This window comes from Haemaphysalis longicornis, unplaced genomic scaffold (genome assembly GCF_048455015.1).
Source record: "Haemaphysalis longicornis isolate Haplotype H1 unplaced genomic scaffold, Haemaphysalis longicornis Haplotype H1 scaffold_1, whole genome shotgun sequence".
Classification (NCBI taxonomy): domain Eukaryota; kingdom Metazoa; phylum Arthropoda; class Arachnida; order Ixodida; family Ixodidae; genus Haemaphysalis; species Haemaphysalis longicornis.
Genome location: NW_027526203.1, coordinates 157,024,344 through 157,045,705, shown reverse-complemented (window position 1 = coordinate 157,045,705; position 21,362 = coordinate 157,024,344). Strand labels below are relative to the sequence as shown.

The 21,362-nt window shown below is 47.3% G+C and overlaps 1 protein-coding gene across 1 annotated transcript in view; it reads right to left on the bottom strand.

The window, feature by feature from the left end:
* The window catches only part of LOC144138370 (2-oxoglutarate dehydrogenase complex component E1-like), a 110,882-nt gene that overhangs the window by 77,477 nt on the left and 12,043 nt on the right, over positions 1 to 21,362 (bottom strand). The window contains exons 2-6 of the mRNA XM_077670622.1: positions 18,716 to 18,940; positions 14,763 to 14,883; positions 9,071 to 9,171; positions 6,882 to 7,036; positions 1,644 to 1,790 (exon numbers count right to left, since the gene is read on the bottom strand). Of these exons, the coding sequence (XP_077526748.1) occupies positions 1,644 to 1,790; positions 6,882 to 7,036; positions 9,071 to 9,171; positions 14,763 to 14,883; positions 18,716 to 18,940 (749 nt within the window). The remainder of the gene's footprint in view (positions 1 to 1,643; positions 1,791 to 6,881; positions 7,037 to 9,070; positions 9,172 to 14,762; positions 14,884 to 18,715; positions 18,941 to 21,362) is intronic.

Genomic DNA, 21,362 nt, shown 5'->3' with positions numbered 1-21,362 from the left:
GCTGGCTCAGCAGGTCCACCAAAATTTACTTACGCGGTTGCTTAGATTAGATTGAGTTGAATTTTCGAGGACAGTTCGTTTCCACGGCAATGCTGCTGGCCACTTTGAAGCGGACTTTGGTTTTGAGCCTGATTGTAAAGCGCACACCAATTGGAAGGCTACTTTTAGCAAAAAAAAGGGGTGCAAATACAATGTTTGACTATTTACACAGATTGTTTTGGTGCTGTTCTCAACCGCAACTAACAGCTGAGCTCCCTGTAATGCTCTTCATCTACCATAAAGTGGTCTTCCAGTCCAGTTCGTTTTCCTCTCAAAGCAGCAAGACTTACAAGGTGCAACCTTTAGCTCATAGCACCAAACGCGTAATTCGATGGCCCGATTCTACAGCTTCCTCCTCTGCTCCTTGTGCCAATGGTTTGAGCCATGCATTGTTAAATTCAACACTAATTATTCGCCACAGTGCCCGTGCCTACAGAACAACACATTAAAGCTGCCCAACTGTGAAAACGGCCCAGCTATGAAAGATGTTTACAAATCCCCCCCATGGTCCCAACTAATCTACAAACTCCCAACTGCTACGGTAGGCCTCACAGCCCAGGTGTAGTGTCCTGGCAATGCACACCTATTTGAATTGAACAAATATTAACGGGGGCAAAACAAAATAATCATGCACCAGTATTTTGGTTTAACTTGCTTGATGATCACTTTCCAATGTTACAACCTGCAATGAGAAAGCGGGTGCATATGGCTTCAATGGCTCCCTGTTGACCCCACCCCCCCTTCCTACCCCCCAAGCTTGCCCCGGGTGGGAGACTTAAAAGTGGAGTCCTTCAGTTTTGGGTCAACTAGATATTGCGCGATACTAGCACTTTCAACAAGTTATACAAACACACTGCAGACCATTTTTTCCAAAGGAATTCGTTCTTTATAGAATTTATTATTATTAGACAGCTCTAAAGCCTGCCAAGGCAAAAAAACAATTGGAGGACCATTTGGACCTGCCGAACACAATTGGTTCAAATGGAACCGTTTGAAAATGCAAATGGTTCCATTTGGCCCAATTATGTTTTCGACAGGTCCAATTGGGCCTACAATTGTTTTTTTCGCCTGGGTGAAATGCAAGTGTTCTGGCACACTCACAAAAAAACCTTTTTGGTGTGTCTGTCAATTTTTTTAGACTAAATAGACAAAGCTTAAAAGCAAGCTACAGCAAAAACCTCCCTGCACAATTGTTTCCCAGTACGACTCTTCCCTCTTCCTAATTTCTTTCCGTAATCATCCCCCTCCATAGTCAAATTTGCCCTCACCTCCCCGCCTGTTATAACAGTCCCTCCTGAATGACGCTGCTTGACAGACTCTTGCAACAGTGGCCCAAATCTGGCTCTACGCCAGTCAAAGGGACAGGTGCTTACTGACAGAAATTCGACCTTGCACAGGAAAATCAAGCTTCCAGCCGCCAGACTTGAGCGGTACTGCCACGGGTGGCCCTAGCAGATGTACTTGGCCCGTTTAAAGCCATGGCTGCCACCACTACAGCCCTGCAGTTCTCTTTTTGGTGCCCCGTCTTGTCCAAAGCCAGCTAACCTTGGTGGTGGGCAGGAGTCAGCAGAGCCCTGGGCAGGCAGCGAAAAGCGAGCACCCACCTGTGAGGCATGCCCATGACAATGCTCTCGATGCCCAGCTCACTGGAGCGGTCGATGATGGTCTTCATGGCCGGGATCAGCACCTCGCAGCCCTCCAGGCCAAACCGCTTCTCAGAGACCCACTTCTTGGCCAGGAACTCCTCAAACCTGCAAGGGGGGAAAGGGCCAACGACAGTGGGCAATTTTAATGTTTAATTTCTCAATGAATAAAGCAACGTTTGCTGCCAGACAAGTGCTGACGGCACTAAAAAATCTTAAATCTTTCGAATAAAACAAACGCATTTTGTCTGCATGGCCCCTTTAAAAGCACATTTCAAGCCTCTGTGCTAGTGTTGCTAAAAGTAGGCTTGCTTATTAACCTCTGTCGCTACAATGCCGACTATACTCAGGGACAACTTTCTGTGGCAATGGAGAGAACGCTACAGAGGGGGTGTGGAAGGGGGAGGGGGGAGCTAACTACTTTGTGCTACTGCGCCAAAGTAGTTCCTGATAAACTGGTTTCGGTTTCAGTTTCGGCGTTACAGATATGCATTTGGTACAGTTCATTTCTTTGCATGAGCTCCGTGGTTGAGTGTGCTGAACCACGATCACTGAGCATGCAGGCATATTGGCGTCTCCTTCCCTACGCTTCATTTGTTTCTCAACACAAGCCAACGCTTTGACTGGAGAACTCAAGAGTGACTTAAAGGAGCCATGAAGAGAAAATGCAAGTTGGTTTTATTCGAAAGATTTCGTGTTTTATAGTGCCCCCAGCGCTTGTCCGGATACAAACGGTGCTTTATTCACTGAGAAATTAAACAATTTAGGTTAAAATTTTGATTTTCCCGCTCAATCGTGCATTTTCGTGGTCCCAAATGACATCACAGGAACCGACCGCTCTGCAGCCTAGAGTACCTTCATTCACGCATCCGCCGTACAGGGTAGAGACACGTATACGCTGGCGCCGCCATTTTCGGTTGCTCGCTCGCCGCCGAAGCAAGTCATTGTGTCAAAACCGCGCTAAAATTATCGCCGCAACGCGGTTTACTGAAGAAGTTTGAATCATATTGTGTTTCGCGATGCTAGGTCTCGTAGGAAACTAAAATAACGCGTTGAGCCCGTTGGCCCTATTGCGGCGGCACGGGACTGTTCAAAGGTTGTCTCCACCCTGCACAGCGGTGTTGGTTTGTTCCCGCGTTTCTTTACGTTCCGTAACCTAGATGGCGCCACCATACCGTGGAAAGCGTTTGGTTTGTTTTTGCCCGCATTTAAACCTGGCTTGTTTTTGTTCTGGGAGAAAATATTCGTTCCCTGAAACAGTGCTCGCTCGACAAATGGGGTCACGTAAGACACCGTTGCTTGCATCAATCGGCCAGTGTCGTCTGAGACAACCCCAAGCCCCGTAGTGCTGTGCAGCTAAACCAAGCATGCTGTGCGCAGTACGAACAGCAGAACGCATCAGTACTTCTATGTTTACATGTGCTTTCGTAACTTCCACTGTTTGTCCCATCATTCTTATTGCTTTGTAAAGAATGTGCCCTAAATTTAAGCGCAAATCGCTCGTTCGTCTAGTTTGTAAGCTCTACCTAATTTGCGTCTGCTTCTGCCAGCCTCCGCCAATCGCAGAGCTTAGCTCATGTGACATCATAGGTTCTGTTGCGGGAAATGAGCTGGTGAGTCGCATGAACATTCCTGTTTTTCCTAATTATGTAGCTTATTTGAGCGAAGTTTACGTTAAAAGTGGTGTCAGTATGATTCTAACGAGACAATCTTTTGAATGAACCAAACTTGTGTTTTCTCTTCATGGCTCCTTTAATAATTTGTATCGTGGACAATATTGTCCGACTCTGTATCATCCAGAAATGACTCGAATTGTGCCAGTGCTGAAGTTTTGAGGGCCTGCACTGATATGTAAACTCTTCTGGAGTTGAAAACTGGGCAGCACCACGGATATCTGTAGCGTGATTACAGAGCGCAGGCATGGCATATCGAAAGAGCAGCACGCACACACTACGGCGCAAAGTCAAATCCCATTTGGATCGTGTTGAAGGGTGAAACTATCGTACCGCTGCACTCTTGTCTTTAAGCCGCCAAACGAAGCCGTTTTTACGCTTTAGGGACTTCAGGGTACCACTCAGAACCTCCGCCTGGAGCCGTGTGACAGTACGCTCGCTTACACCGGCAAGCTGGCTAACCGAACAAATTGCGGAAACAGCATTGAGTCCCCGTTGCGTCAGTCTCTCTTGGGCGTACATGTTGCAGACCACTTGCTTCATTTGTTTTGACAGCTTCTGGCTCTCAAGCTTCTCTAAAACCTTATGCGGCAAATGAAGTGCCGATCTACATGGGGGAAAGAAAGCTGCTTTTTTTTTTTAAATATTGCTCTGTTTCACATAGTATTCTGGCTAACAATTTCGGGCACTGTTAATCTGAGGCTAAAAAATAAGTAAGAACTATATGTTTTTTAATTGCTTAGGTTACACCCAGCAAATTATTTTTGTTGAACTACTTCCAGCTGCGCACTGAAGTGGCACGGTTCGGTTCTGTAGCCTTGACTGCATTGCCACAGAAACTTGTCCCAGAGTATGGCCTTGTTTGCACAGCATCCAATGCCCCTTAGAAGGCCTCCCACCACCTAGATAGAGTGTCACAAGAAATCAACAGAACTTTTAAAAAAAAACACAGTTTCAGTAACACACCCATTGGGGAAGTTTCTGACATTAAGGGGGCAGACTGGTCTTAGAGCTATTTTTTTTTTATTTACCAACCAATTTTAATGAAACTGCACTGCGTTATAGAGTTTTTTGTGCTGATTTCAAATCTGCGATTAGATTTTTTAGAAGTTGATTATATTATGAGTTAATTAATGATTAATTGCCATTATTCTGGGTCACAGTTACAAAATAACCACTCTATACAGAATGGCAATTACCACGTGGCTAGGCAGACAAATCACTAAAGAATACAACATAGGAAGAACTTTTTTGATTCAGCTATTTTTGGTTGTTTTACAACACAGGGAACTTCGCTTCTCCCACGCTCTGCCAGAAATGGCTCGCAGGTGGTGCCAATTGAACACAATAATAATTTTCCAAAGCCTCCATTTGAAAAATTTGTTTCCAACATTGTATTCTCCACACATTTCGGTATCAGAAGCAAAAAGAATTACAATGTGCCAAGATATCCGAGGATGAAATGCTAGCTTTGCATTGCAAACAAGGTGCCGTTTCACCATCGAATTCTGTGCTAACTGAGTTGTAGAGTGCACTTTAAAATGCTATTATAATATAATAACAACAAAATATGGTGCCTTTTGATGAGGAAATTTACAGACTGATAGAAAAATGACCATGGGGGCCAAAAATGCCATTTTCGAGAAAACACTTTTTTTTACCGTTCTTCAGCCCCAAAGACCCAACTGCCCCCTTAAAGAAATAAATACTGGAAACAAGACTGAACCTATGACCTTAAACTTATTCATCCCACAAAACAAGAAGCTAACACACTGTGGTGTCAATTTTGGCCAGCCGACGCACCGGACGGAGTGGAGCAAGACGTCTGTTAAGCGGGATTCACACGACGGACGAGGAAGCCCGCAGAGGCGGGCACATATGTAACGTCAACACAACGTCACCAGATGGTCCAGCTTGGCGGCAAATGCACATGTGTGGAGAGACTAGCAGATGACAGCATGGAGGAAGCGAAGCGAGGCACACATCGCCCACAACGCCCCCAAAACACCTAGGCGCACTTCTCCAGTGCCCGCACTTGCCACTTCCACACGTGTCGACCACGCCACACTGAAAAATCCACCCCCACATCCACCCCCACACCTGGTACAACCGAAAACCACATGACCGCAGTGCCAAAAACAAGTTCCATTCCCCGTGGAGGTCCACCGCAGTCGACCGAAATATGCGGTGGCATTTTCTTTACCGGAGAATTCGCAGGCGATACCCGCCGAGGGGTGGAGCCTAACACTGGTCACGTGAGCGGGCTCTGTGGGCCAGAAAGATGGAATTTCTCTGTCGTGTGAGTCCCACTTTACCGTCGGTGCCACTTCTTATTAACCCTGCTGTAAGTTGTCCAATGCAAACAGAAAATCTCCAATTGGAAAGAAAGAAATGCTTCCCATGATGGGAATCGAACCTGGGTCCCTCACGTTATGAAACTGGTGTCTATCTGATCGAGGCAGCATCACATTACGGGCACACAGCATTTTTTTGGGGTTATTCATAGCGTTGGCTTTGGACTTGGCCGCCGGTTCTAGTGGGTGCTAACGTGGTCCACTTTGGGAAAGGTGGGAAAGCCACTTCACATGCGCTCCTACATTCCGCATAAAGCTGGCGTGTAACATAGTATAACAAATTTGGTTGTGGCTTCGTTACAACTATGTGATTACTGTGGTGCGACTTGGCATTGCCTCACATCACTTAGCATCACTTGGCATACCTTGTTTACATCCACCTCTTCGCCAAGCATGCGATTAAAAATTTAAAAACAGTTTACACAAACGTGTAAGCCTGAGATCACAGCATAGCTGTTTATTCAGCTCTGCTGTTTCTCCAGCCTTGCACCTCCAGTGCAAGCTGTGCCAAATTTTTTCTCTCAAAACCAGTGTTCACTCACAGTAACGGTCCTGTGTACTGTGTTAGATTAGATTATACTGATAAATGATGGTACACTGGCTTCCTATTTCCCCTCTAGTTAGCACAACCCACCGCTAGTTGGTTGTCCAAAGCAGCATGGACTAAAAGGCAAATCAAAAAGCTGCCAGAATTACTACAGTGCTGCTCAAAACTATCAAAAACCTTACCACATTTTTTTTTAATTAAATTTTTTTGAATTCCTGAAGTGTTTATCTGTTTATGGGTAACTTTTTGATACAAAATAAATCCAACTCACACATTACATACACCCCCCCTTCCCGAGGTCAAAATGAAAAATTTCACTGCACTCAGAAGGTTGTGATACACGGTCAGGGTATTTATAGGAGGACGCCCCGTAGTCGCAGACTGCACAAGTCCTTGGAGTTTTCCAGCCATACTAATTTTTGAAAAAGAAATAATAATAACAATTATGCCCCTGTCGCGTGAAGAAATCAGCGCTTGTCACCCACACATCACCTCTCGTTTCCCTTTCAAAAGAAAGAACGGGACGGGACCCGTAGTGCAAGCGGGACCAAGGGGACCTCCTGTTGGCCGTCTCCCAGGGAGAATCATGAGGGGAGCGTCAAAAGAGGGGAAGGGGGGCACCCACTTGGTGGAGCGGACGACGCGCGACAGCAGCAGCCGCTTGCGCTCCTTGCTAAGCCGCATGACGCCGGGGGACTCGAACTTCTCCCGGATCCAGTTGCACTGGTCCAGGTCGTTGATGAACATGTACTCCACACCGATGCTCGTGCAGTACACGTTCTGGAAAGAGGAGGGGGAGGAGGAGGAGTAGGGTCAGAGGGCCCCACTATACTGCTGTCCCCTCCTCGGGGCCAGGCCCCACAACTGATCAACATCACCACATGTTTGGGGCACACCTGACACTGGACGAAGCCTTTCCCTCGCATCCTTGGAGTCTCCCCACAAATGGCGGGAAGTTATGCTGTGGCCAAGGCCAGGCTCTAAGCGAGGACTCTTTTTTGCCGATGTCTTACGCCATCCTTTCAATAAAGTTCCATCTTTTACCAGTACACTATCTCAGTAAGCGTGACCAAAACAGCAACTTGGCAGCCCCTTACCATGTATGGAACAACCATCCATCCACACCTGTTTCACATTATAGCTCGGCTTTCAATAGCTACCATCACAAATAGACACTACTACTGAACACGGAACGACTCTGTAGCAGTGGCTCACTACCACTGTTGTCCCAAGTGCACGGCCACGGCCACTGTTATTTTACCTGTGAAATGAACAATATCCTCAGACAATACTCTCAAAAGTGTTGACTCGATAAGCTTTGCCAGTCTAGGCCACAGCACTAAAGCATTTGATTGCCTTCAGTACGCTCGGGCCAGATGATATGTGAACCAGTGCAGAAATTCAACTGCATATCGAAAGCTGTTGAACCTCACAAGGATTAAGCAAAACCAGAACTTCAATACAAACTAGGCCACAGCCAAAGAGTTTCTTTATGGTGCCAGCATGACAACCAGGCAAAAAAAAAAAAAGCACGTCAGCACCAATTCCACAAGTTTCGTCGACCCTATCCATCAAATGGCCAGCACTCGTGTGTACACCCCACTTGCAAAGAGTGAGGCCGCAGGAATGCCTTGCCACGTCAGTACATTTCCTTTTCCCTTTCTTCAGGTGGATTTTTCCACTGCCCGTACAAAACAGCAGAATATGCACACAGCTGGTTTGTTTTATGAGAATTGGAGCATCAAGTCCTACAGCTTTACTTTCGGCCCCATATCGGAAAAGAAGAAAATTATGCAAAGATATATTGGTGGATCCTTGAGAATACGTGAGCCTGTCATTCTCTCCTTCAGGAACTTGAGATCCAACCTTAACGCACGCCTAGCTCTGGCTTCTGAAGGTCACAACGCAACATCACAATTCAAGACACAATTCAATTCAAGACATTCAATTCAAGACATTCAATTCAAGACATAAATCACAATTCAAGACATGTTGAAGCAGTGGAAGCTCGCACTCAGTGCAGCGATGTTCCGTACTGCCGTGAAAAACTTCCCTTTCTTGATGTAGGAATTTCCTGCTTTTAGTGCTCTTCCTCACAGGTTTCTCAACAAATCCCTGAACGTTTCCCTGCATTCTTTTTTTTTTTTTTTAGCTGACTGATCCCTCACATAAATTCCAGTTTGGTTTAGCGCATTAGGCAGCGCCTTGTATGCCTACTTTACTACGTAGCCTTGGGAATTCAGACACACTTTGCAGTTTTGGCATGAACCAAATTGCATTACTGCTGGAGCTCAGCAACATTTGAGAAATCCGTACCGGGCAGTGATGCGATAGCATGCACTTCACGTTTTGTACCAGACAGCATGCTTGCTCTGCATGGCAACTCCTCAAGTTGAAACTGCTTACATGAAAAAGAACAAGATAATTTTGGGCAACTCAGGCTTTTTACTCATGACATCTATAACATGCCCCGACAGTGCTGTGCTAAGAATAAAGAATGCAAGGTCCAATTTACTCTCATTTTTTTATTTTTACTGCACGACTCTTAAAATTCCCCGCATCTAGCAAAGACTGCCTTCTTAAACCAAAATTACAGCTAACAATTCCCCGAAAAAAAAAAAATTCCCTGCGCGTAACATCACTGGCTTTGCACTTTTAATGGCAATGTGGCCAACGTTGTGCAGGCTCTCCAGGCGTTGTCTCCACTCTGTCATTCTCTCTGTTGACAGAGCAATGCGAAAATGAACATGGCAGTGTTGCAAGGAGGACAAGGAAGGAGTGCCTCTCTCCACGAGGAGGGAGGGGAGAGCCCACCTCCAGCCGCCGCAGTATCTCCCGCAGGGGCAGGGTGCTCTCTTCGCCACCAATGAAGGTCGTGGCTGGGAGCTTGAACAGCCGGTCCATGTCCTTCTCCTCTGCAGGGGGCGAGGGGAGAAGAGAACAATCGGAAGGCACCCCACAAGGGCACCCCACTTCGCCCAAACACTTCCCGGAGGGTTTTAACCGCCACAAACCATCATCGGTAAATCAAATGCTGCTCTCCCTCGTCGTGCGCCAAGAAAAGATCGTTTCCACCATCGTGCCCGTACGCCCGTTTACACCGCCCTGATTACAGTAAAACCTCGTTAAAGACACACTCGAGAGACCCGGGAAACATGGCTCTTGTAACCAGGGTCTCTTGTATGCGACATTGCTAACATTGCAAACATAGGAAAACCAGCCAAGCCATTTTCATTCAAATGTCTCTCATAACCAAGTGTCTCTTGTAACGAGTTTCACTGTACTTTGTTCACCACTTTCCTGCACGGTGGCTGTTGTCCTGGCTAACGGAAGCTAACGGAATTCTCAAAATTGGGAAAGAAATTATATTGGCGACAGCCCGATGCTAAGCAGGCACATCTCGAGACTTTCCCACATAGCCACATTATCCTGCTTTCTATGGTTGCCTACACAATCAGTGTGCACTTTGCACTAATTTTTTTGCTTTTTTTTTCTTTTCTTGCTAGGGAAAGTGCCATCTTCATGCGTCACTTTAAAGGAGCCATGAAGAGAAAATACAACTTCGTTTAATTTGAAAGAACTAGGATTCAGTATTTCACTCAGCTCCATTACAGCCACAAAAATGTTTTTTTAACGCAAAAAAAAGCAAAAAGTATTTTAAAACTTTCAAATTTTACGCCACAGTGACGTGTTATCAGCAAGAATGACGTCATACGGGCCAACAATAAAACATAATTTTCAGTGCGTTAAGTGCACGTTAGCGTTCAAGTGATGCGGTCAAATGGAACTAGAGGCCCCATTACAGACGTCCAGTCATGTGTCGTCGCGACAGGTCAGTTAGGCGGCCGCCAATCGCACAAACAAGGTTCCGTGACGTCATAGAAAATTTGCGGGAAATTGGCTAGGGGGTCGCGACTGCTTCACACGTTTTCTTTAATATCTCCGTTATTTGTACGAAGAATGCGATGATATTGGTATCATTGTTATCGGGACTAAGTCGTCTTTCTAATAAACCCAACTTGTATTTTGTCTTCGTGGCTCCTTTAAGAGTGCCTAAGGGATCAAGGGCACACACTGAGGAAGCTCTCTGTAACACCATGTTCAAAGTGGTAGGCACCAACTTCCAAAATGTGACATTAAAGCTTGGTGCTAGCTACCAGTGCGTGCTCTAGGTCCCTTTCAGCAAGCTTAACTCACCAAGAGCCTATATCAAGACACCCACCGTCGGTTAGAAAGTGGATTTTAGAGCTGCTACCAATGCATGCAAATACACCATGAATGCAAGTAAAGCACGAAGATTCACCAAGCTAAACGCATGGCACAAACAGCACACTTTTAAGAACAGAGCAGAGCAAGTAATGTGTTCGAGCACCGTAAACTCGTGATGTCTGATGTCTGTGCTGTGTCCCAGAGTAAGGCTACAATTAGCCACTTATTTTCAAGAACCAAAAGAGTAAACTGCCACAAGCTTTTACTGACGGCAAAGCGAGACATGGCACCTTTGATTTTGTCACCAGCAAAGAAATGGGAATTATTTAAAAGAAAAAAAAAACATGGAAACATGTATAGTGGAACTGAAGTTTAATATAAGTAGCACATGTTGGGGCATCCTGCCTGGCTGAACAATTCTCGTCTGCCTGGCACGAGGGGTGGGAGAAAAAAAAGAAGGCAGGGCTGGATAAGACATTGCTGGTGCCCTACCCACCACTGTTGGAAGGCGGCCAAACAATGTGGGCGGTCTGTATTGGTCTTTACAGTCCCGTTTGGTTGCTTGGGAGAGCGTAGGAAAGGCTGAGGAGCTAAGGGTGCGCCTGGCTGGGCCTGTTATAGGGACGCTTGAATGCTACCGATTTCAGGTTTTCCGCATCGCAAAGATCCTTTTCTGCCATGTTCCAGCTTTTACGTGCGTTAGTGAGACAAGATGACTGTCTCCTCTTCTGCTTCTTTGGGCAAGGTTCGTTAATTACATCGTGCTTAGCTGCTGCCCGAGCACCCAAAAAAAGCCAATGAAGTGACAGCTTTTGAAGAAATGGGCCTTACTGCAAAGTGATACAGGAGCACATGAGTTCGCCGCACATCGCTGCACAGTGAACAGTGAATCTGCATGTCACGGAAGGCCCTGTTGCCCCAGCACACTTATGAAATGACGATGACTGAGGAAGAATTAACAGCTGGTTAATGAGGGCAGTGATAGGATGATAATGAGAACGTCCACAAGCAGTGGCGCATTCTCTCTGGCTGAAATAGACGAAAATTAAGAACATCGACCAGACAAGCTTTTCAAAGAAGGGATGTACTACTCCACTAATAAACTATGGCACGATCAGGACGGTGGGATCGGGGAGGACAGAGGGCAAAGGGGGGACAGCCCTCCAGAAAACAGACAAGGTCATTCTACCCTTACCAAGGTTGTGGCTGGTGAGAAGGATTTCCATTGGATCAACCTTGGTCACTGTGATGCCCAGCGGGTCAAGGGTCGCGTGGAAGTGACCCCGAATCTGTGCAGGGCGTCGTGGAAAGGAAGGGCACAACCGGGGGCGTCCCCCGAGTTGAAGAACAAAGCTCGCCTGGGACAGGCTGGATTTCTTTTTTTCTTCTAACGTTCTGAGAACAGCCTCCGTACCGGCAACTGGCCAACCCCAGCCTGTTCGGCCAGATCAGAAGAGGTCAAGGCGCAACTGCAGCCCATGGTGCAGGATTCACCCCCGAGGTCACAGTGCCCGGTGGTGGCAGAGGAGCAACCAAGGAACCAGATGAGGAGAGGAGCACCAAGAGGATGAAACCAAGGGGATGAAACCAAGGGAGAAGAAGAAGAAACAAAGGGGAGCCCCCTTCCCAAGAGAAGCATGCACCCACATGGCTGTGGTGCTCTTTTCAGCGCCACCCACTTGTGCCGCGGCCGGTCGTGGGGTGAAGCGAGCCCCACGAATACAAGCGACTGAACCACCCACACACTGACACTGGTTGTCGCCCCCAGCTGGCTAAAGGCTACTGTAAGAGGAAGACAAAAGCTAAACCTTTACGCTTCTTTTTTTGCAACGCAAACTGCCAGCCTGTGTACCACACCTTCCTGCGGGTAGCTTGTACACTACGTCCTTTGGACATAGGCATACTTTGAAACACTTTTCACAGCATGTTTCCCATCAACCTTTTTTTCGCAGATTCTTATCAATCAAAACCCAGCCACAGGGATTCCCCCCCCCCCCCCCCCCTCCCACCCCAAATATTTCAGAACTATGAATAAAGAAACAAGTTAACTCAGCCGCAAGACGGGCACATTTCCCAAGCTTCACTGCAAAACACCAAAGTTTTGCAAGAAAAACCAAGCACGTGTAAACCTTGCCCAAGACAAGCGCGCACCGGCCATGGGGTATGCAATGCTACTTACCGAAAAAAATTTAAAAACCTAAAAGTCATAGTTTCACCAATCGTGACACAACTGAGCAACCAGGAGTTACTTCCCGTTTGCTAAGCGTACACTTAGATTATATAACAGCGTACCAGTAGCAAACACCTAAGTTACTGGATGGACCACAAGCAGTCGGAGACACTCATGTGACTGGTTGTGATGCCTCCAAAACAGATTTGGGAAATTTCAAATTGCATTTCTTCATGACGATGCCCAAGTTGTTTTGTTTCACTGGTTTGTCGTCTTGCGTTATAATAAATCAGTTATTTACAATTTTGTTATGAACCATTCACTTATGATTTTGTGTGCCTTTCTTTTATGGAGCAATACTAGCACACGAATACGTATCTGTGGAAAGACTTGGCCCTCCCTAAATTATCTTTGCTTTCTTTTTTTTTTTTCCTCAGCATGTTTTTTTTTCCTACAGACTAAAGCAGCACATGCATACAAAAATATTCGCCACAGTTCGCAGTTGATTTAGTGTGTATTCAATTAGCAGTAAAACATTCATCTGGCATGTCTACCTTTTGGTAACCTGAATCGCATTGCTCCTAGCGAGCTACTAAGTGAACTTCCAAGATGAACAATTGCCCTGCACTTCCAACCTGAGCTCTCAGGAATCAATGAAATGTGCCACTCAATCGCTGTACAACGCGAGGATGCCAATGGCAGCTCGACAGATGGCAACGCTACTGTGAGATACAAATGAAGCCCTTCCGCATCACAGCATGCCACCTCAGTTTTGTCGGCTTTTCTGCACACATCACAATCATACCAAGCAGCGCCACGGCACGTCAAAACACAGTTCCTAGTGCGCATTCACATTAACCGAAGTAGGAGATACCTTTCATCAAGGCATGCCTAATTCAAGTCACGGGTAATGTGAAACTGTTTTCGTGCGGGGACACTGGTAGGTATAACCCCGTCGTGTGTCCGCGCTAAGTAAAAGACCGTGTCATACATCCTCTGCCAAATTCTTGCATAGTAAACAGAACGATTGCCCTGGCAGCCATTAAATTCTCACAACAGTGTCAAGCAGTCACCCTGTAAACAGGCTTTCACAGCTGTAAAACCAGCGATACGGCCGCACTCTGCATGCACCTGGGACTGTGAAGTGCCAAGCTGACTCTGAGGTTTCCAGTGCAGCCAGCCCCTGTGTGGCAAATAAGGGTCCCCCCGCTTACTGGTGTGGCCACAGCTCCCGTGGACATGCACACGGGAGCTCTGACAAGGGCTGCGCTGCAAAGGCTACCACGCTGCTCCCCACAACCCACCTGTGTGGGGAACCCTTTGAGAAGAGGGAGTGACATTCGGGCCAAACCACCTCTGTTCGTGCCTGCCAGACACGCCAGACAGTGAGCGATTCAGAGCTGCGTCAAATGGTCCCTGCAGTGTTTGCCTCCACGGAGGCAAGTGGTGGGTGCAGTGGGTCTCACCCAGAAAGCTCTCCCCAGTGGCTGCACGATGTGTGCAGCAGGACAATAATGAAAAGATCGCTCCACAAGTCAAAGTTTAGAAAAACCAAGGCGTTTGGGTTCCTGTATGGGAGCCCAAATATCTTGGTTTCTATAAACATTCATGGTTGGAGCCAGTTTTTCATTATTGCCACGCGCTTTCCTGATTAGATGGGATCCCGTCCTACAGCACAAAATGTCTGCCATTGCGGCCCTGAACGCTAGGCAAGACAAGGGTGCCTGGGTTGGCACACAGCGAGCGTGGCTGCCCTGGCAGGTGTGCAATGTGAGCGGCAGTCATTACAGGCCCACTGGGTCCCTTGAGAGATTGTCTGCCTATCTGTGCTGGGCTGCTACCCTTTTTGGACACAGCCGCCAGCAAGGTGGCCAACAACCTTTTAGAAGGCACCCAAACAAATGTTTGGTTAGCGACTCAGACTGTTAGCACTGTCAGAAATTTCCCCATAACCACACGGTGTTATCTCTAGCAGTAGGACAGCTGAACTAAACAAATGAATGAGCACTGCTCCATTATTTCGAAGCAAAAAGCCCCTTGCAGCTTCACAGCAACACCTCCTTGCTATGCACAACTTTGCAGCGAAGCAGCCGACCGCATCGCAGAGTGAGAAGAAGCGGGGCGTACCCAGCTTGTAATTTCGCAGCACCACCTCGGGCGAGTGCAGCTGCTCTCGATTTAGGGGCGAGTTTGAGCTGGCCGTGATGATGCCCAGGGGGTCGAGTGAGGCGGCCAGGTGTCCGCGCACCTGAGCACACAGAGGGAGACGCTCAGCCGGGCTGCACTGAACCGAGTCCCTGCAAAGGAAGCAGCCTGCACCGGCCACCACCTATCCGGAGCGCAGCGACCACTCGGGTCACCGGGGTCCGTGCAGTCGCGCCACCCTACAACTGACCCGAAGGCTTCACCTGGCAAGGAAGCTCTGTGCAACCAAATGCTTCGCTGCGGCAAGCTTTTGGGAAGCACTTGTTCCCACCGTCCATTCAACTGACCAAGCATCCTCGTCACAGCTAGTCAACTATAGCATCCACTTTCAAACACATTTTGCCATTCTAAGTTCTCTTGTAAATGCTTACTCAATCTCCGAGTTTAGACAATGTTTCCACCACAAATCACTACCATAGTAGACTCGGCCAATGATTGGCTGAGCAACACATGGGCCAAGGCTTTACTAAAGTTGGTGATCAATTCGTTTTGCTATTAGCCAGCCACAGGGGTTAGGCTTGGGCCAATCTAATACCAACTCTATTGGCTTTGACTTTTAAACTCGGGCTCAATTTGATATTTCAGGCCAAACATTCTTGCTGGTGCAAATTCTACTGCCCCAATGAGGAACAAAAAGGCAACAAGATTGGAATTAATGTTACTAAAACCTTGCATAGACCGCTCGCATCTTGTTTAGCCACCTCTACAAGGTTGAAACAGACCTTCATATTTGCCATCCCTCCTCTAGGTTACAATCGCTACCTGCAGCAACATTATTACACGCCAACTACAGAAAACGTACGTATCAAATTTCCCCTCAAATTCTTGCCCACATGTAATGTGCCAGCATTTTTCCTAGCTATAGAATGGAAAAAGTTGACACACATGAACACCAGCCCGTGTGTGTAGGGATTTCCATACACAGAAGGGCCAGGGTTGGACTGCTCCACCCAATGCACACAGAAGACCGCGCACAAGACCAGTGGCACACTGAGCACGGGTGGCCCCCAACATTGCAGGGCAGCATTTCCCACTCAAAGAAGTTGCGAAAAAAAGCATACAACATTTCTGTTTGCGGAAATATACCACTCCGTTTCCATTGTGCCAACACTTTACTTGTACACCTCACACACTCTTATACCCCTCCCTGCCTGCACTTCATCATCGGGCAACTTTATTGAATGGTTCTGGGAATTAATACAACAAGTATTTGGACACGGCAGTCAACCGAACCACCAGCTTTAAAAGCGCACCTGGCGGCAGCTTGTGCCAGCCCCCACGCATTGTCTGCAACACTGCCCACCCCATTCCGCAGCAATTCGCAGCAGTGCCTAGACCCTGGACATCCTCGAAGTGGGCTCAAGCTTGTGACCAGGCAGCCCCAGATGGATGTGCACGTACGTAATAAGATAGGCTCCAGTCAAAACAGAGGAGGAGACAAGGCAATGAAAAGGCTGGGCACAAGAGGGAGAGAGGGAGGTAAAAAAAAAAAAAGAGAGAACGCAACCCCAGGCATGCACACGCAACGAACCGTCAACAAAGAAGAAATAAAACAAGGCACCACCGGGCACAGCTCGGACGACTTTAGCTGAACGCCACCTAGCTGGCACAGCGGCATTTAATGCCCCAAGAGGCAAGCTGCCATTTCGGGGGAGACTCCCCACTGTGTACCCTGTGCCACGGGCACTACTGCAAGCAGTGGTAGTCACTCCAAGAAGGGCCAACTATACTCGGGAACAAGTTAAGAATGGCCATAGCTCATGTACAGTACCACTCCGCCTAAGCGACGGACCCTGATGTTAACAGGTGCGCGCATTTCGAAAGGAGATAGCTATGAATGCGTGATATCGTCTGCCTTTTCTCCCGTGGTTAAGTCCAAAAAATTAGAGAACCGGCTCGCGCCATGTTCAAAATATTCCCAATAACACACAACTTGGCCCGCAAGGAGTAACATCCGGGCACGGTGATGAGGCACAGCGGCAACTTCTGTGGCCATTCTTAAGTTGTACCCGAGTATAGCCAGCACAGAGGCTTCTATTAACTGTAGCCGCATTGTAGAAGAGCTGAGAAATTGTGCACCACAATATCTTTTGCACAGCAAAGCACTCTTCCGTAAAGTGAAATGTGCACACTTACGTAGACACTCAAGTCGTATAGATATGGCTCAGAAGTGGCTGCGCAAGGACACTCCAGAGAACAAACGTAAGGGACATTCTTTTTTTAAGTACTGGGCTATCTATGTTCTCCCTGTCTAACACCTAAAAGAAAAAGAACTGCCCTGTTAAAGGTTGGAAGTAGCACTCAAACATACACCTACCTATGGCATGTTTAGTTTTCCACGCACACAGCCTGCAGCAAAAACGAACTCAACGTGCTAGTTAATGTGGGTAACAGGGTAGATACCAAATCAGCTCACCACTCTCTTTATTTTGAGTAAAAAGTCGTTGACATTTGCAGGCTGGCTGTGTGGCAATTTCACTTTTATCTCCTGGTTGCTGGCTATTGCTCAAGGCAGGGCAGTAGCTTACCGCCAACACTAACTGAGCCACTCTAAACATGACCAGGAACTGAAGAATTCACAAGCTCGTAAGGAACCGTACCTGCCATGTCCATCGCCACCAAATCAGGGAGGACAGCCTTGCGGGCTGCGCAAATGTCTGAAACCTGGAACGCTCAGCAGACAGCACAATACTATAATCTACGTACCGTTCGCCGATTTCCAGAAGCCCTGCGCTGAAGGACACCTGCTCCACTGTCTACATTTTATACACCAGCCTGACGGTGCCTTGTTCTACGCAGCTTTGACAAAGTGTGCTGCCAACACAAGGTGCACAGAATCAATCCCATTTTTTCACGTCGCACAAAGCAATTAGGAAACCGCAGGTAGTCAGGAAACCAGACTACCTGCTAATCAAGCGGTGCGCAAATCACCCCACTCTCAGTGGTCATTTTATAAAAGCCTCGAACCTTTCATGTTTACAAGCTATCTGAATGGATGCCACTGATAGATCCTACAGCACGCTGCTTACATTTGGTGCTCACTCCGTTCTTTTATTACCACCTGTGCATTTATTTTTGTGCCGCTAGCTATTGTGCGTCACACTGCATTTTCATTAATTCAATTCGTAATGCCGTTTCTTTCTTTTTTTTTTTTTTTCAAATGACATTTGCTTGAACTGCCAAACTCTGATAACATGAACAATGTATGCAATATTTTGTTAAAGGACTTCTGGCAGTTTCACCTTTTGTACTATGTAACACTAATGACACACCAACAGTTAGTAAAATCTTGTAACCCGAAATAAGAAAATTTTGCACACGGCTGCAAGACTAAAAGGCTATACACGAGACAAGCTACTGGGCTACTACGTAAACATCGCTTTTACAGATTGTCTTGTGCGCAATTACACGGATCAGAATGTTCCCTGACCCTCCTGCACTTTTCACCTCAATGCCGGTGTGCAAAAAACTTGCCGGCCTGCCTAAGACGGTCTGTTCCTGACACAGCATCACAGGAAGAATGCCAAACACTAGTTTACTTAGAGGTAAAAGAGAGGCTACACTGCCCGTATGTGTGTTCAGTGCATGCCTCAGCTCAAATTAATCCAAAGCCCTCGGCTGTGGGACACACATAGGCCAGACATTTGGGCCCCAGTTTCGACACGGTAAAGATAAAACCTCTCATTGACGGCCACAGCGCTGCCAGAGTGCAAAGTGGCAGTAGAATATGCCCATGCGGTCGGAGTGGCTGCTATCCCCTCGGTGTTATGTCGAGCTGGGCTCTCGAGGCATGCCACAGCTGGCCAGAGCAGTTGAACAATCTAGCTCCTGGACACGACTCCCCCCCACCCCCGCGCAAGAGGAAGGGGTGCCACCTGGTAGGACCGGATGATGGCCTGCACCGAGAGGTGGTCATCGATGTCCCTGGGTGCCGCCTGCACGCTGGGGAATTTGGCCGGCACAGCAGCAGCCGGGGCGGTCGCCGGCACCGCACGGGGAACTGCCATGGCAGACGTCGCTGGCGCCAGCGCCGGGGGGGAGCTGTACGCCTCGCCCGGCCCAAGCCCGGCCGATGCCGCCCGGAAGAAAGCATCCCAGGACTGCGTTCGCAAGGCGGCACCGAGTAAGAGACTAGACCGGACGGGAAACTCGCTGCTTCCTGGGGTGGCTAGATAACGTCACAAGCACTTGGCAGCATCTGTAGCGCGAGATGAAAGCGAACAAATGCCACGATCAGATTGGCCTGCACAGCTGAAATGACTACACAGTGAATGTGGCCGCTATCATCTTGTATCTCATCCATGAGGTGCCACTATCATCTTGTTGGCAATCACAGCTGCGAAGCGTCCCGTCCGTGTTAGTGTTGATGGTGACATTATCTGCAGTGCCCGCCGCAATGGGTGTTGCACCTCCCAAATACATCCTTGCTCCGTGCAACAGGGTCATTACTTTTCCCAAACACCAAATAATAGCTTGGGGCAGCCGCAATGTCCACAACAAACAGCACAGAGGCAGAGACTAAACACGCGGTAGAAGCTTGTCCAATGTCGTGTCAGGCGACAGCGCTTCTTATAATGGATAATCCAGTGCGGAACAGCGGGCGCTCTCTGTCACAGGAGCACTATACAAGCCGTCGGCACAAGCAGTGCTTGCAGGCCACCGTTCAGGTTTTGTACGAGGCAGTTTGTAGTGGCACCAATCCAGTTTAACAATAAAACAGTGCAGCACCTGTCTTGCATTTTCCTTCACTATGTCTATCATTATGAGAGGCGTATTCCAACAATGCACTTTTATTAACTCACACAAACTGCGTGCAGTTGTGTGAGTTAATTAATGAGGGTGTGGGTAAACAGAGACTTGTTAGTGAAGAAAAAAAAATTTATTAACAAAAGACATGCGGTGGCACAACATATGCACAGACACAAAACACTTGTTTGATGTCAGCAACAAAAAACCACCACATTGCTTTTTTGGAGAAAACCGAACAGCACTCCTTTCCTAGTAGTGCCCCCTACACAAAGCTGCCTCTCTGCTCTCACTGGCTTCTGGAACGCTGCACCCTAATCATGATGGAAAGAATTCGAAAAACAGGCCAAGTTGATGTAGTTGGCACATAGCTTTGTGCTGAACTAGAGGTGCAAACAAAGCAAGGCAAAACACACTGCTGGCTTATGACCAACATGACCATGAGTACTTGACTACTGTCTTCCTTGTTTGCAATCACAATAACTAGCATTTTGACATGGCCCCCAATGAAAGAAGTTGGTTTCTCTTTGCACAAGAAACAAGGTCAGTTAGCAGAAACTTAGAGACTCCGCTGCTGCTACTGTAAAACTTCTAGTGTTTAACAAAAATAAATAAGGTCCCATCTAGAGTGCACATTGTGGTTTGGAATCAGTAGTAACCCTAAGAAAACTGAAGTTCACGATCAGGTTTGTCTACAATAACTATCACTGGTATGACTCCCTACCAAAACTAATCAAAATTAAATTTCAACCTTGGAACCATGAAGGAATGTAACAAGAGCAAAACTTCTTTGCCCCACTAAAAGCTCACTTTCAGCCATCGGTTCACCTCACACTATTTGTCACATAATTCTGAAAGACAACATCCTGACAAATTTACCTTTACCTTTGTCCACTTGTCCACGCAAACAATTCATGCATTCATTTTTTTTAAGAACAATAAACAATAATGGACAGGTGGTGCAACCCGGCATATCAGATATTCACATCTGAAAGCGATACACTGAAAACTGCCCTGAAAACTGTTTACTGTTGCTTTGTCACATGTGTCGTGTGTAACAGCCCGTTGCTATGTTTCTCGTGCACACTATGTGCCGATTTTTGTACTATTAGCCTGAACTGGCCTCCTGCTTGAGCCCACTCATGGCTTGCAGCACTGTTCAAATAAACAAATTCCATTCCACTATTACTGCTCATCACTGGTAGAAACATCAAGGACACCGTTAGGCGTAACTGACCAACAGACCGTGGAGGGGCAAAATTCCAGAGGTTATCTGACCAACAGACTGTGCAGCCACACCAACTGTCACTTATCGCAAGGTTGGCACACCTCGTGCAGCGCTCGGTCACATCATTTTGCAATGTGCACTTTGTGTCACGGGGAAAAAAAAGGGGGGAAGCGAAATGCCGCACACAAAGTGCAAACTTTAACAATTCATTTCTAAACGAACTAATCCCCGCATGTAGTCAAAAAAAGCCTAGATCTAGCTACGATATTTCAATTGAAACATAGCTTTTCAGTCTTCAGTGTACCATTAGCCAGTTATAAAATGTAATATATACTGCACCCACTGCCTGTATGCGGGCACCCATGGGGTTAGGTGGCATACAAGGTACAGCCAGCAAAAATGAAATGCGCACAGAAATGCGTGAACCTAAAAACGCAAACATGGCCATCTTGCTTCACCAAGTGGTCTCGTGGCTCATTTATAACGACGGTGAAGCAGCAATTTTACAAACTGCGTGAAACAAACAATTATGCATGACCGTTCTTTGG